This window comes from Lithobates pipiens, unplaced genomic scaffold (genome assembly GCF_037356315.1).
Source record: "Lithobates pipiens isolate NorthernLeopardFrog02 unplaced genomic scaffold, aLitPip1_a1.2 Scaffold_16, whole genome shotgun sequence".
Lineage (NCBI taxonomy): Eukaryota > Metazoa > Chordata > Amphibia > Anura > Ranidae > Lithobates > Lithobates pipiens.
The window spans coordinates 275,993,358-276,007,269 of NW_027507748.1; the positions used below are offsets into that span (position 1 = coordinate 275,993,358).

Below are 13,912 nucleotides of genomic sequence, written 5' to 3' on the forward strand. Positions count from 1 at the left end.
CCCCTCAATCGCCAGGCAACTTTACTACGTAACAAGCACTACTTCAAAAACACCCATTGGTTATTGTACAGCTGTCATTTATACAGGGAACGGAATGGATGTTGCATCTGATCCTCTTCCGCCTCTACCAGCCTGTATGCTCCCAATTCCCTACTTCATGATCATATATCTGCTCATTTCAACTCATAAAGGAGTGGATGGGGGTTGCAATGGTTTGTGTCAGTAGTTGGGGTAGTCTGACCGTCTGGAGTGTCAATGGCAGGGGGTGGGAAGAGGCTGGGCCAGTCTGGGGTCTCAGTAATTGGGGAGTGGAGTGTTAGTCTGTATTGACATTAAGGGGGTGGGGGAAATGGGTCAGTCTGGATTGTCAGTAGTTAGGTTGTCAATCTGGGGTGGGTGAGGGTTTGGCCTGTCAGTGAGCTCAGGGTCAGTCTGGGGTGTAAGTAATTTGTGGTGGGGTAGTCTGTCAGTCTAATGTATCAGGTGGTGGTGGGGATAGCCAGTTTGGGGTTGATGGAGGTCTGTCAGCCTGGGGTGTCAGTGGCAGAAGAGTTTGGATTGGGATGTCAGTAGTTGGAGATGGTCAGTCGGAGGGGGCTGCCATGTCTTATGTTAGCATCACTTAGTCCAGGAAAAATGCATGGCCCCTGCAGCTACAGGATGAAAAAGCTGCAGTAATAGCACTGAACCAGTTAGAAGACTGCAGGAAAAAGATTTATATATACATTTTTAAAATAAAAAATTCCAACGTAACGTTCATCCTTAGTCACAGCACTGTTACCTCAGTCTCAAACTACACTGACAAACGCGGTAATTTTTGTATTGTTCCACTGGCTATTCTCACTCTCTCATTCTTGGCTTTGAGACAGTTCATGGGGAAGGTAGTTAAATCCCATTCTGCTTTAACTTAACACTTATTGTATGTTTATTTTGCTCCCCATCCTGCAACTCTAATTGGAAAAAAAAAAACAAATTCTAGTACTTAATCGTTTCCAGCAAATCAAATCATGTTTTTTTTTTTTGTATCACTTACGCACTACTGTGACCAAATATCTCAACTAACTTCTACAAAACCAAAATTATGCCACATCCCGATAGATTTTCCAGTATAGAGAATACATTGTAATGTAAATGAATACTTTTTTTTTTTTTTTTTTTAAAGACTACAAAAAAAAAAATATATAAAAAAAATTCGACCAATAACAGTTTTATAAAACACAAAGAAATATTTTACAATATTGTACAGCAGAAGTAAATATGCTAGGACAGAGGGCGCCTAGAGTTATACAATTTGACACCATTCTGCAGAGAACAACGGGCGTATTTCGTCAGCAGGGCTCCAATGGTTTGCTTTTCCCCACACAGATCCCTAAAAAATAAATAAAAGTGAGAAGATATCAAGAGATAAATCATAGGTCAATGCAGCATGTAGCACTTTCAAACTCAACAAGGGCCCTTTCACACAAGTGGACCGATTGGGTCAACCTGTCCGTGTTTCAGGCGGACTCGCTCTGACCCTCTAGTCTCCTCTATGGAGCAGCGGGTGTCTGTCGTCACTTGCCCGACATGTGATCCTTTCTGCTAAAAACTGGACTGGAGGACCGGATCAGCTTACAGTCAGGTGTAAACAGACACGCAGTCTGTTTACATCCGACTGCTCAGAGGAGAGGGGGGTTGTGTCTGTGCTCGCTTTGCATAAGCGGAGACACCAATTAGCCATCTGCCTGCTCAGCGGGGAACAGAAGACAGATTCCCCGCTGAGCAGCCAGGCTCCAAAAAAGGCATGTGTAAGGAGCCTAGGGCCAATTGGCAAAGAGGAGAGGATACATTAAATACACAGATTATTTACTGGATATATGGTGCAATATCAGCTTCTGTCCATTTTTCTCTCATGGTAAACAAGGCGTTGAACCGCTCCTGAGTGTCCTCAGGTAGGTCTTCAGTCTTCAACAGAAAGATAGTCTCTGGCCGAGATGAACGATCCACCAAGGCTAATCCCTAGGAGACATAAAAAAGATAGGATAAAAAGGAGCAGTAGCATTTAAAATAGATCTAAGCCTAATCACTAAAGTCTCATAATATGCTTTAAAATGTTAATGAAAATCCTAAAAGTTGTTTTCATTGTTCTTAAATTTGCAGCTTCATTATAGTGGTTCTGAAAGCAAACATTTTTACCTCAATGCATTGCCTGCATTAAGATGAAAGATGTTTTTTTAGGCCTGTTGCACACAGGAGTAAAAAAAATCCAGATTGTTTTTACTAATCTGAAATGAGATTCATTGTTGTCTATGGGACATTGCACACAGCTGAGTAAAGATCAGTAATACAGTGTAGCATATAGAGCAGTAAAACAAAAATAGAAGATTTTACATTTGAGTGCAGTAATTCACTTTAAAATGTTTATGTGGGTATGCCATAATACATATATACAAAATACCATGAGTTTCCAGATGTAATGAAGAGTATTATATCAATATAGCCATACAACGTATAGAGTTGACGTGCAAATTCATATAAATAAATTCAGAAAAAAAGATCGCACAATTTAAAATTCGAAAGACTCCCATTTTCCCCTTACAACACGCTCTGACATGAAACATGTTGGGAGGGGCCAGAATCTTTGACATCATCATGCCTGCCGAGGCCTGGATGGCAGGCATGATAGCTCAGGCAGCTTTAGATTAGTGTCTGAAGCCACCTCTACCATTTACCCGTCACCTACCGATTCTTCTTCTGTAGGGAAACCAAATTGGAGAGGCGAGCTTTGAAGCCAGAGCTGTTTAACCCCTTGCTGGGAGGCTTATTTTAAGAAAAGGTGTGTTTTTTTTCATAGTCACCCTGTGGAAACGAAAACTATAGGTCAATACCAAGTGGGTATATCAAAAACGTAAATACCTTCAGTTGGTCTAATCTAGTTGTCATTCCTTCAGGAACGCTTTGCTGCCACACATCTTGAAACTCTGAGAGATTAAACTTCACTGCATTCTGCAAAAGCATCTGGGCAGTTGCTCTGCAAATTTTGTCTTCATCTAATGCGTAGAACACTTCACCTTGCAAAATACAAAATAAAATGTATACTAAAAAGTTCACAAAAAAAATTATTTTTTTTTTTACCTGGATATTCTTAAAATGGAACTACGAACAGATGAAAAAAAAAAGAAAGAAAAAAAAAAAAAAAAAGACATGCAATATTCAAAACAGTAAAAACAGTGTTTATTGGTTTAACAATGTGCTCTCTGGTTTTAAGGTTTCCAGTGGATCTGTTAATTTCCTTTAGCAGGGCGTAAACACTGCTCTTTCTGCATTAAAAGCACTGCAGGGTTGTCACTTGCTTCTTCCTCGGCCGCTAGCTGGTTAATATGCACCTTACTAGCAGCCGAATAGCACCGCTAAAATGACGGTAAATCGCTGCTAAAACTGGCAGCGTTTTACCGTCAACGCCTGCTCGCTCCAGTGTGAAAGCAGTCTTAATAAGTGATACAGAAAATTTCTTACATTTAAACATTTATTAAACAAAACAAACCTCCAATCAGTTTACTTGTATGTATAATTTAGATGAAAAAAAACGATATATTAAATAAAAACAGGTAATCAAAACTTTTGGACGAAAATAAATATAAAAAATGGGCTAACCTTAACGGTTTTATTTTTTTTAAATCATTAGTTTATTTTTTTCCCCAAAAATTGTGTTTGAAAGGCCTCTGCGCAAATGCTGTGTGACATAAAATATTGCAACAACCGCTATTTTATTCCCTAGGATCTCTGCTAAAAATTATATATATATATATATATATATATATATATATATATATATATATATATATATATATATATATATATATATATATAAAAATTTTGGAGGTTCTTCCAAGTGATTTTCTGGCAGAAAATACAGGATTTTTACTTGTAAGCAACAAGTAAACAGAAAAGATTTAGTCTTTAAATTGTTAAACTGAGAACTCCACACTGAGTTGAGTTCATTCATAAGTGTAAACATTTGCTCTTTTCTTGGCAGACTGCCCAGAGAGGAGGAAAGTTGCTTCACTGAAGACTCAAGCAACTTACATTTACTTCTATTACAGAAGTCATTTGCAAGTCGTGCTGTAGTTATAATCAGCCTTTTTATCAGCACAATTGGACGATGCCGATTAATTAAAAAACGGCATGTGACCTATAAACTGTACAATTCAATTAAAAAGCAAACTGAATACTTAGGGGGTGGTGGTGGAGGGGTTCAGGGGTTTTATTGTGTGGTTATTGTGTGGTTGCATAAGTGTGCACACCCTCTAATAACTTAGGATATAGCTTTGTTCAGAACTAAGCAATCACATGCAAACTCACGTTAAATAAGAGTCCGTACACGCCTGCCATCATTTAAAGTGCCTCTGATCAACCCCAAATAAAGTTTAGCTGTTCTAGTAGGTCTTTCCTGACATTTTCTTAGTCGCATCCTACAGCGAAAGCCATGGTCCGCAGAGAGCTTCCAAAGCATAAGAGGGATCTCATTGTTACTGATCTTATTGTTAACAAGTATCAGTCAGGAGAAGGGTACAAAATAATTTCCAAGGCATTAGCTATACAATTCAACACAGTGAAGACAGTCATCATCAAGTGGAGAAAATATGGGACAACAGTGACATTACCAAGAACTGGAAGTCCCTCCAAAATTGATGAAAATATGGGAAGAAAACTAGTCAGGGAGGCTGCAAAGAGGCCTACAGCAACATTAAAGGAGCTGCAGGAATATCTGGCTAATACTGGCTGTGTGGTACATGTGACAGCAATCTAGCTTATTCTTCATATGTCTGGGCTATGGGATAGCGTGTCAAGTCAGAAGCTTTTTCTTACTATGAAATACATCCAAGCCCAGCTAAATTTAGCAAAAACATCTGAAGTCTCCCAAAAGCATGTGGGAAAATGTGTTATGGTCTGATGAAAACAAGAGTGAACTTTTTGGCCATAATTTCAACAATACGTTTGGTGCAAAAACAACACTGCACATCACCAAAAGAACACCATACCCACAGTGAAGCATGGTGGTGGCAGCATCAGGCTTTGGGGTCGCTTTTCTTCAGTTGGAACAGGGGCATAAAGCTGGATACACACTATTCAATTCTCTGTAGAGTTTTTCCTTCAGATGTGCCAAAACCATATAATATATGGTCAAACCTTAGGGGTTTCAATTTGTATGCAATCAGGCAGGCCCTTGCCCTACATGGTTTTGGTAAATCTAAAGGAAATCTGACAAAAGTTGTATAGTGTGTATGGGGTGGAGGTGGAAGATGGAGGGAATTATGAACAGTTCCAAATACCAGTCAATATTGGCACAAAACCTTCAGGCTTCTGCTAGAAAGCTGAACATGAAGAGGACAACGACCCGAAGCATACATTCAAAACAAAGGAATTCCTTCACCAAAAGATTAAAGTTTTGGAATGGCTCAGCCAGAGCTCAGACCTGAATGATTGAAAATCTCTGGGGTGATCTGAAGAAGGCTGTGCACAGGAGATGCCCTCGCAATCTGACAGATTTGAAGTGTTTTTGCAAAGAATGGGCAAATATTGGCAAGTCCTGCAAGATGTGCTATGCTGATGGATACCCAAAAAGACTGAGTGATGTAAATCAAAAGGTGCTTCAACAAAGTTGTACAGTTTATAGGTCACATTAAAAAGGTGGAAAAAGTTTTGAAATTATTTATGTGTCTTTTTTTATATCACAGAAACCTGACATTTTAACAGGGGTGTGTAGACTTTTTATATCCACTCTATACTGGAATTTTTCTTTATACTACTAATGGCAGTAATCAGCGACAATAATGCAGTGGAGAATCTGACACTGACGCGGGGGGGGGGGGGGACCAACTGCCACTGATATTACCAGTGACAATAAATACAGCCAATCTTAATGTCGGGGGTGGAGGTAGTTAGAGGTCGACCGATATATCGGCCGGCCGATATTTGCCGTTTTTTAAATAATCGGCATCGGCCGATTGTGCTGATAAAAAGCCGATTCTACAGCGGGACTTTGAAATGACTTCTGTAAGAAGTCAGTGTGAGTTGCCTGAGTCGTCATAGCAACACTTTCCTCCTCTCTGGGCAGACTGCCAAGAAAAGAACTAAATGATACAATGTTTACACTTCTGAATGAATGAAGTCATCTCTGTGTAGAAGTTCTCAGTTTAACCATTTAAAGACTAAATCTTTTCTGACACTTGTTGCTTACAAGTAAAAATCCTGTATTTTCTGCCAGAAAATCACTTAGACCCCCCAAAAATTATATATATTTTTTTAGCAGAGATCCTAGGGAATAAAATAGCGGTTGTTGCAATATTTTATGTCACACGGCATTTGCACAGAGGTCTTTCAAATGCATTTTTTTGGGAAAAAAATACACCATTTAAAAAATAAAAATAAAATAAAAACAGTAAAGTTAGCCCATTTTTTTTTTTTTTGTCCAAAAGTTTTGACTACCCGTTTTTATTTAATATATAGGTTTTTTTTAAAAAATCTAGATCATACATACAAGTAAACTGATTGGAGGTTTGTTTTGTTTAATAAATGTTTAAAGCGGGAGTCCGCCGGGACTCCGCGTTTTATTTTTTTTTAAAAGCCAGCAGCTACAAATACTGCAGCTGCTGACTTTTAAAATAGTGACACTTACCTGTCCAGCGCGCCCGCGATGTCGGCACCCGAAGCCGATCTCTAGATTGACACTCGAGTGCTGCCGCCGCCATCTTGGGTATGGGAATCAGGAAATGGAGCCTTTCGGCTTCATTTCCCGGTTCCCTACTGCGCATGCGTGAGCTGCGCTGCGCAATGAGGACGGTCCCCGCTGCCTCTGGGATCTGTGTGTTTCCCAGCAGGCAGCGGGGCACTTGCGGAAGGGGGCGGGCACTTGCGGAAAGGGGCGTAATGTACGCCCCTTTCCGCAGAGAGCTAGCCCGGAAGTGGGTGCAGTTACCTGGATTATCCAGGTAACTGCACCCCCCTCCCCCCTGAAAGGTGCCAATTGTGGCGCCGGAGGGGGGGAGGAATCCGATGAGCGGAAGGTCCATTTTAGGGTGGACCTCCGCTTTAAGTGTAAGAAATTTTCTGTATCACTTATGAAGACTGCTTTCACACTGGAGCGGGCAGACGTTGATGGTAAAACGCAAGTTTTAGCGGCTCTTTACCATCATTTTAGCAGTGCTATTTGGCTGCTAGTGGGGCACATATAACCCAGCTAGCGGCCAAGGAAGAGGTTAAATGCGCCCAGGAAGCACCGCTGCCAAATCGCATTGCATGCGCTTCGGCAGTGGTGCCCATTCATATCAATGGGCAGGAGTGGTGGAGCGGTATACACCACTCCAAACGTGCTGCTTGCAGGACTTTTTTTTTTTAAGATCCTGCCAGCGCATCGCCTCAGTGTGAAAGCACTCTGTCTTTCACACAGACTGCAGGAGAGCCATTTTGCAGGCACTTTACAGGCGCTATTTTTAGCCCAAAAGCGCCTTAAAAAACGCCCCAGTGGGAAAGGTGTGTTAGATCAAGGGGGATTAAAAATAAATAAATAAAATAAAATCGGCCTAACATATCGGCCCAAAAAAATCGGCATCATATATCGGCTATCGGCCGCCATGATTTCTAAATATCGGCATCGGCCAGAGAAAAACCCATATCGGTCGACCTCTAGAGGTGGTGAGACAGAGCAGCTTGTGTTTGAAATGCACTGTATATAGCACTGTGTGTGAACGCTTATGTGAGTGGAGGATCTGTGGAACAGTGGGAGCCACCTGTGTAGGAGTGAATTTGGAGCCGTCCTGTTTGTAGCCTGTGAAGGGGGCAAAAGCACACGTGACCCATGACTAGGCATCGGGGTCTAGTCTGGAGGTGTGCACACATTGTTCACGGGAGGTGTTTGCACGAGTAGCACTGGTGACCAGTTATGGAAGATATTGGTGCATTGAGATATTGGGACACATAGATAATTTGGAAAATGTTACTGTTTTGGACTTTATTTTACAGTAAAGGTTTGTGGGTTGCATTGCATCTTTTGCTGCAGTATATAAGATACTATACACGGCCACTGTACTAAGAATATTGGCTGGGAAGGGGGTTAACATCAGGGACGATCAAAGGGTTAAATGTGTGCCTAACAATGTGTAATGTGTGTAAAGTGTGCTGCTTTTAACTCCAGACCTCTGTTTCTGATAATCAGGCCCATCAGTGCAGCCCATCAACTAAAGCGAAAAATTACTTATTTACAAAAACAAACAAATAAAACATTTTTGGTCTTTTTTCGTTTGTTTAGAAAAAATTTAATAAAAAGCCCACTGGGGATTAAATACCACCAAAAGAAAGCTATATTTGTTTAAAAAAAAAAAATGATAAAAAGTGTGTTTGGGTACAGCACTATGCAATTATAACTGAAAATGTGACAGCGCTTATAGCTGAAAATTGGCCTGGGCAGGAAGGGGATGATAGTGTCCTTTATTGAAATGGTTAAGAGTAATAGGGAGGGCGGGGGAGTTTATACTAAATACCATTACTAGATTTTCTGATCGCACACAGAAAACGATTTAGAATGAGATTATACATCTATAGATCCTATATAATCACACAAGATTAATTAACCTATTCTGCTCCAATACATTTTTTCCCCCATTTTGGCAAGCATGTAAAAATCAGCATTTTTGACCATAGATTTACTTAAAATCTCCAAAACCTTATTGCTATCACAAGAGGGTTAACAAACCCCCATGTGATAGCATTGGGTAGGTATAGCTACTGGGTGACATTGGGGGTCTGAGACTGGATCTTCCGCACTGTAAAAGCAATCGGGTAGCTATACAACCTCCTGGATCACTTTTAGTTTACAGCCGGCTTAAGAAAAACAAGCACACGCCTATGGCTGTTACTGCAGCCATTAATTTGTTCTCCACTCTCTGGATGTATTAGATATGTGATTTACGTTACAGTAATCCTATCAGTTTGTGATTACATATGCAGGTTCCGATACCGGTTTAGAAGCACTGCACAATGTTGCACCACGCTGATCTTATTATCCTATTGCAAGCACTAGACAATTAACAGTCTCTAAACGAGAAATGTTTTTTAGTGCTGTATAATGTAATTTGCTTATTTTGACATAGCTTTATTACTTCAGGTGAAGTATAGATTCAGTAAAATTTAGATTTTGTACCCATGTGAAAACAGCCATATGATCGAATACCACTCTCTTCCTACTGACTGACATATGCAGAGCTGCGCTGTTAAAGAATTTGGTTAGCCAATAAACAAGGAAAGGTCACAATATTAGTAATGCCTTACAAATATTAAATTCAATTAAATGAATGAAGAGGAAAAAGAACATACCTTCTTCAACAAACCTTTTTCCATAACACTCCAGACAATGCTGTATCATTTCTCTAAAAATAAATTTAGAGACAATAAATACTTTGGAAGCAACTCTTGCTAAAAAGTACAGTATCCATATGCATTAATATGTGCTCACTCTGGCTCTAGAGGCCTTAGTTCCTGTAGGGACACTTTTAGTGGTATGCGGCTGAATGACCACGACTCTGAATCCATTAACTGAGTAATGTGACTGAGGAGCTTCATTTCATAGTCAAAGTCAAGAAGCCTCCAGAATCCTGAAATACGGCAAATACAAAAAAAACAGAAAGTATGCCTTCAAATTGTATAACTCACTAGGAACAAGAGAATAATTTAATTGTGTGCAGAAATGATTTACTATATATGCTTATATCTACAATACCTAAAGTGCCACAGTCAATCACCTTGGTGACCTCTTGGTGCAAAAAAATAAATAAAAAAATTATAGGATCTGACCGATACTACAGTAGTTTTGTTTAAAATAAAGATATAAATTAGAGAATCTTTCATAAATAATGTGTAACAGGAGTTTTTTTTTTAGGTAATATATAATAAATATAGACAATATAGTAAAGACACAAAACATTACCACTTATTTGGCAGGCATGTATAACTTTGAGATGGTTCATTAATTCTAGAGAGCTTGCTTGAATCTGGCTTAGTAGACCCTCTGTTGTGTACTGAAACCAAAGAGGACAAACATAGTTGGAAACCAAAAACAACCCAAACAGTTTTGTACGGACACTCAGATTTTATTTGGCAAGCATTTTCGGTTTTGAAAGAAAAAAAAAAAAAACAAAACAAAAAAAAAAACAGTGAGCAACTAGATCCACGTTTCACAAATTCCACAGATTATGTGGTTCACTCTCCAAACAATTAAATTCTGACTCTGACAGCAATATATTCAAGCTACAAAATGGTCAGCATCACCCACCCTCATGTTACCCACTGCAGCAGCTGCTGCACCCGTGATCTGCAGCTCCACAGACATGCATTGTAACAAAACACAGCTAAATCTTAAAGCTTAAAAAAGGTTAATTTACCTTTTCAGAAAAAGAATTAAAGTAAAAAGGTGAGCCAACATCCTCTCTTCCCCATTATACTTACCTTTGAGCGTGATGAGCTGTTAGTGTCCACACAGCTGGTGTAGCGATCCAGAGATTAGAAATCCCTGCTCTTCTTGCCCCATTTGCAGGGCTTCTGGGATAGATCAGAGCAATTCTCTGTGCCAGCGATGGCTAGTTAGAATCACTCCGATCTGTCCTGAAAGCCCTGCAGAAAAAACAAAAAAAAACAAACAGCAGGGGTTTCAAATCCCAAGTGCATGGGCACTGACAGTTCATCACTCACGGAGTTAAATACAATGGAAACCAGGGGAATGGAGGGTGTAGGATGTTCGTTCACCTTTTCATTTATTCTGAAAAGATGATTTTACACTTTAACTCTAGGCTGATGCAAGATAAAACGCAGGTGTGTATTTATTTTAATGTTGAAACTTTTTATTGAAGTAGTGTCACTCACAAGTACATAACAGAAAAGTACAAGTACACTTTTAGCATGAATAGGTAGGATGTAACAAAGAACAATAGATCAACAATTCAAAGTAATGCAAGAACCATCAAACCTAGTCCTAGTATTTTTTCCCCCATCCTACAAGGCTCTGTCGAGTAATAATTGGACTTATTTTGTATTGTTAACAACAACTTATCGTTAACTATGTAGAGATTAAACCTATATCTCCTTGGGCTGCTCTGCAAGAGCTCTGGAACTGGTGATTCTATCCCCAACCCTCCCACCCCCACAGGGATCTGACTGTGAGAGGGATCTCAAATTATCATTGGATGCAAATGGCCACCTCGTTCCTATATACGTTTATTATGCCAGCCCATCTGATGTCTTGGAGACACTGTGTGCTAAAGGTTAATACTGACCAGGCGGTGTCTGGGGGTCTAAACATGAATTGACCATCTGGCTTTTGGATTGTGACACCTAAACTGATGGGTGAGGGAACGAGTCAGAGTAGTGTATAGGGATTAGGATTGAGGAGTGGGATAGATATCAGCAAATGTAGATCACTGTAATTATTTAGTTGGGAGTCATCCCTCAGGTCAAGCTATAGACTGCATAAGAGTTTTTTTATATTCCTCAGTTTGTTGAAACTGTAGCCAGCAGGCCCAAGTTGTCTGAAATTTGTGTGAGGTTTCCTTGACCTGGTGTATGATAGCTTCCATCTCTGCAATCTTATTTACCCTCTGTAACCACTCAGCAATGCTGGGAGGGGTGGTGGATTTCCATCGTGTAGGTAATGCATAATTTTGCTGCATTTATCAAGTGGTGCATGAGGGATTTCCTGTATTGCCGTTGGGGCAATGCTGTGTGGTGAAGTAGGAATAGGGCTGGGGTAAACTCAGGAGTACCGTATATACTCGAGTATAAGCCGAGATTTTCAGCCTCTTTTTTGAGGCTGAAAGTGCCCCCTCGGCTTATACTCGAGTCATCGCCGTCTGCCTGCCCGATCATCGTGTCGAGCAGACAGACGGCGGACATTCTACTATTCAAAAGCCGCGCCTCCGTCTGTGATAGGCGGAACACTCAATTTCCCAGCAGTCAGTGGTCCGCCTATCACGGACATCCGCTCATCCTCATACTACGGACGAGGATGAGAGGATGTCCGTGATAGGCGGAACACAGACTGCTGGGAAATTGAGTGTTCCGCCTATCACAGACGGAGGCGCGGCTTTTGAACAGAGGAATGGCCGCCGAGGCGCCGACGAAGAGCGGCGATCCTGGCATGGCTGAAGGACGGAGGCTCGGGACGGGACGGAGGCACTGGACGATGGAGGCACGGGACGACGGAGGCACGGGACGACGGAGGCACGGGACGACGGAGGCTCGGGACACAGGTAGGCTGGATGGACACACACACAGGGATGGATGGATGGACACACACACAGGGATGTATGGATGGACACACACACACACACACACACACAGGGATGGATGGATGGATGGACACACACACACAGGGATGGATGGATGGACACACACACAGGGATGGATGGATGGACACACACACACAGGGATGGATGGATGGACACACACACACAGGGATGGATGGACACACACACACAGGGATGGATGGATGGACACACACACAGGGATGGATGGATGGATGGACACACACACACAGGGATGGATGGATGGACACACACACACACAGGGATGGATGGATGGACACACACACACACACACAGGGATGGATGGATGGACACACACACACACACACAGGGATGGATGGATGGACACACACACACACACACACACACACACACAGGGATGGATGGATGGACACACACACACACAGGGATGGATGGATGAATGGACACACACACACACACACACACAGGGATGGATGGATGAATGGACACACACACACACACAGGGATGGATGGATGGACACACACACACACACACACACACACAGGGATGGATGGATGGACACACACACACACAGGGATGGATGGATGAATGGACACACACACACACACACACACACAGGGATGGATGGATGAATGGACACACACACACACACAGGGATGGATGGATGGACACACACACAGGGATGGATGGATGGACACACACACAGGGATGGATGGATGGATGGACACACACACAGGGATGGATGGATGGACACACACACAGGGATGGATGGACGGACACACACACAGGGATGGATGGACGGACACACACAGGGATGGATGGACGGACACACACAGGGATGGACGGACACACACACAGGGATGGACGGACACACACACACAGGGATGGACGGACACACAGGGATGGACAGGCATGTCTCACCCTCGGCTTATACACGAGTCAATAAGTTTCCCAGTTTTTTGGGGGTAAATTGGGGGCCTCGGCTTCTATTCGGGTCGGCCTATACTCGAGTATATACGGTATATGTAGTGATTTTCGAAATGAAGCGACCGACCTCTGCCCAGAAAGGTTGGATTCTATCACATTCCCACCATATGTGCATGATATTTCCTGTGGCTCTTTCACACCTCCAACAGGTGGGAGGGATTTGTGGGTAACACTTGTGAAGACGTTCGGGTGTTTTGTACCAGTGCGAGAACGGTTTGTAAACGTTTTCCTGTACTGACACGTTCAGGGAGCCCTTATGTATGTTTAGCCAAATATTGTCCCAGTCCTCCTGCGTCAGGGAGATATTCAGATCATTTTCCCCATCTTTGTATGCATGGGTTGTCTGACTTTGAAGGCTTGGGAGATAAGATGGTGTATAGCTCCGATATATGTCTGATGGGTTCGCCACTAGTACACAGCATCTCAAAAGGTGTGAGATGCCTGCTCCATTGTTGTGGCGTGGCTGTCTTGAGTAGGAAATGTCGGATTTGGAGGAATTGAAAGAAAGGTACTACCCTGTCTGGAAAGTGAATTGGAAGGTCATGGAAAGGGATCAACTCTTTCAAACCCCTTTTTGAAGAACGCACCTGCTTTTCTAGCGTTTGTCGGATTG

At 41.8% G+C, this 13,912-nt stretch overlaps 1 protein-coding gene across 2 annotated transcripts in view; it reads right to left on the bottom strand.

The window, feature by feature from the left end:
* Positions 1-1,191: 1,191 nt before the first annotated feature.
* DSCC1 (DNA replication and sister chromatid cohesion 1) overlaps positions 1,192-13,912 on the bottom strand; it is a 71,286-nt gene continuing 58,565 nt past the window's right edge. For both annotated transcript variants that reach the window (XM_077481445.1, XM_077481446.1), the window contains exons 5-10: positions 9,962-10,052; positions 9,491-9,629; positions 9,352-9,404; positions 2,896-3,050; positions 1,850-1,998; positions 1,192-1,369 (exon numbers count right to left, since the gene is read on the bottom strand). In XM_077481445.1, the coding sequence (XP_077337571.1) occupies positions 1,261-1,369; positions 1,850-1,998; positions 2,896-3,050; positions 9,352-9,404; positions 9,491-9,629; positions 9,962-10,052 (696 nt within the window). In that variant the 3' untranslated portion in view covers positions 1,192-1,260. The remainder of the gene's footprint in view (positions 1,370-1,849; positions 1,999-2,895; positions 3,051-9,351; positions 9,405-9,490; positions 9,630-9,961; positions 10,053-13,912) is intronic.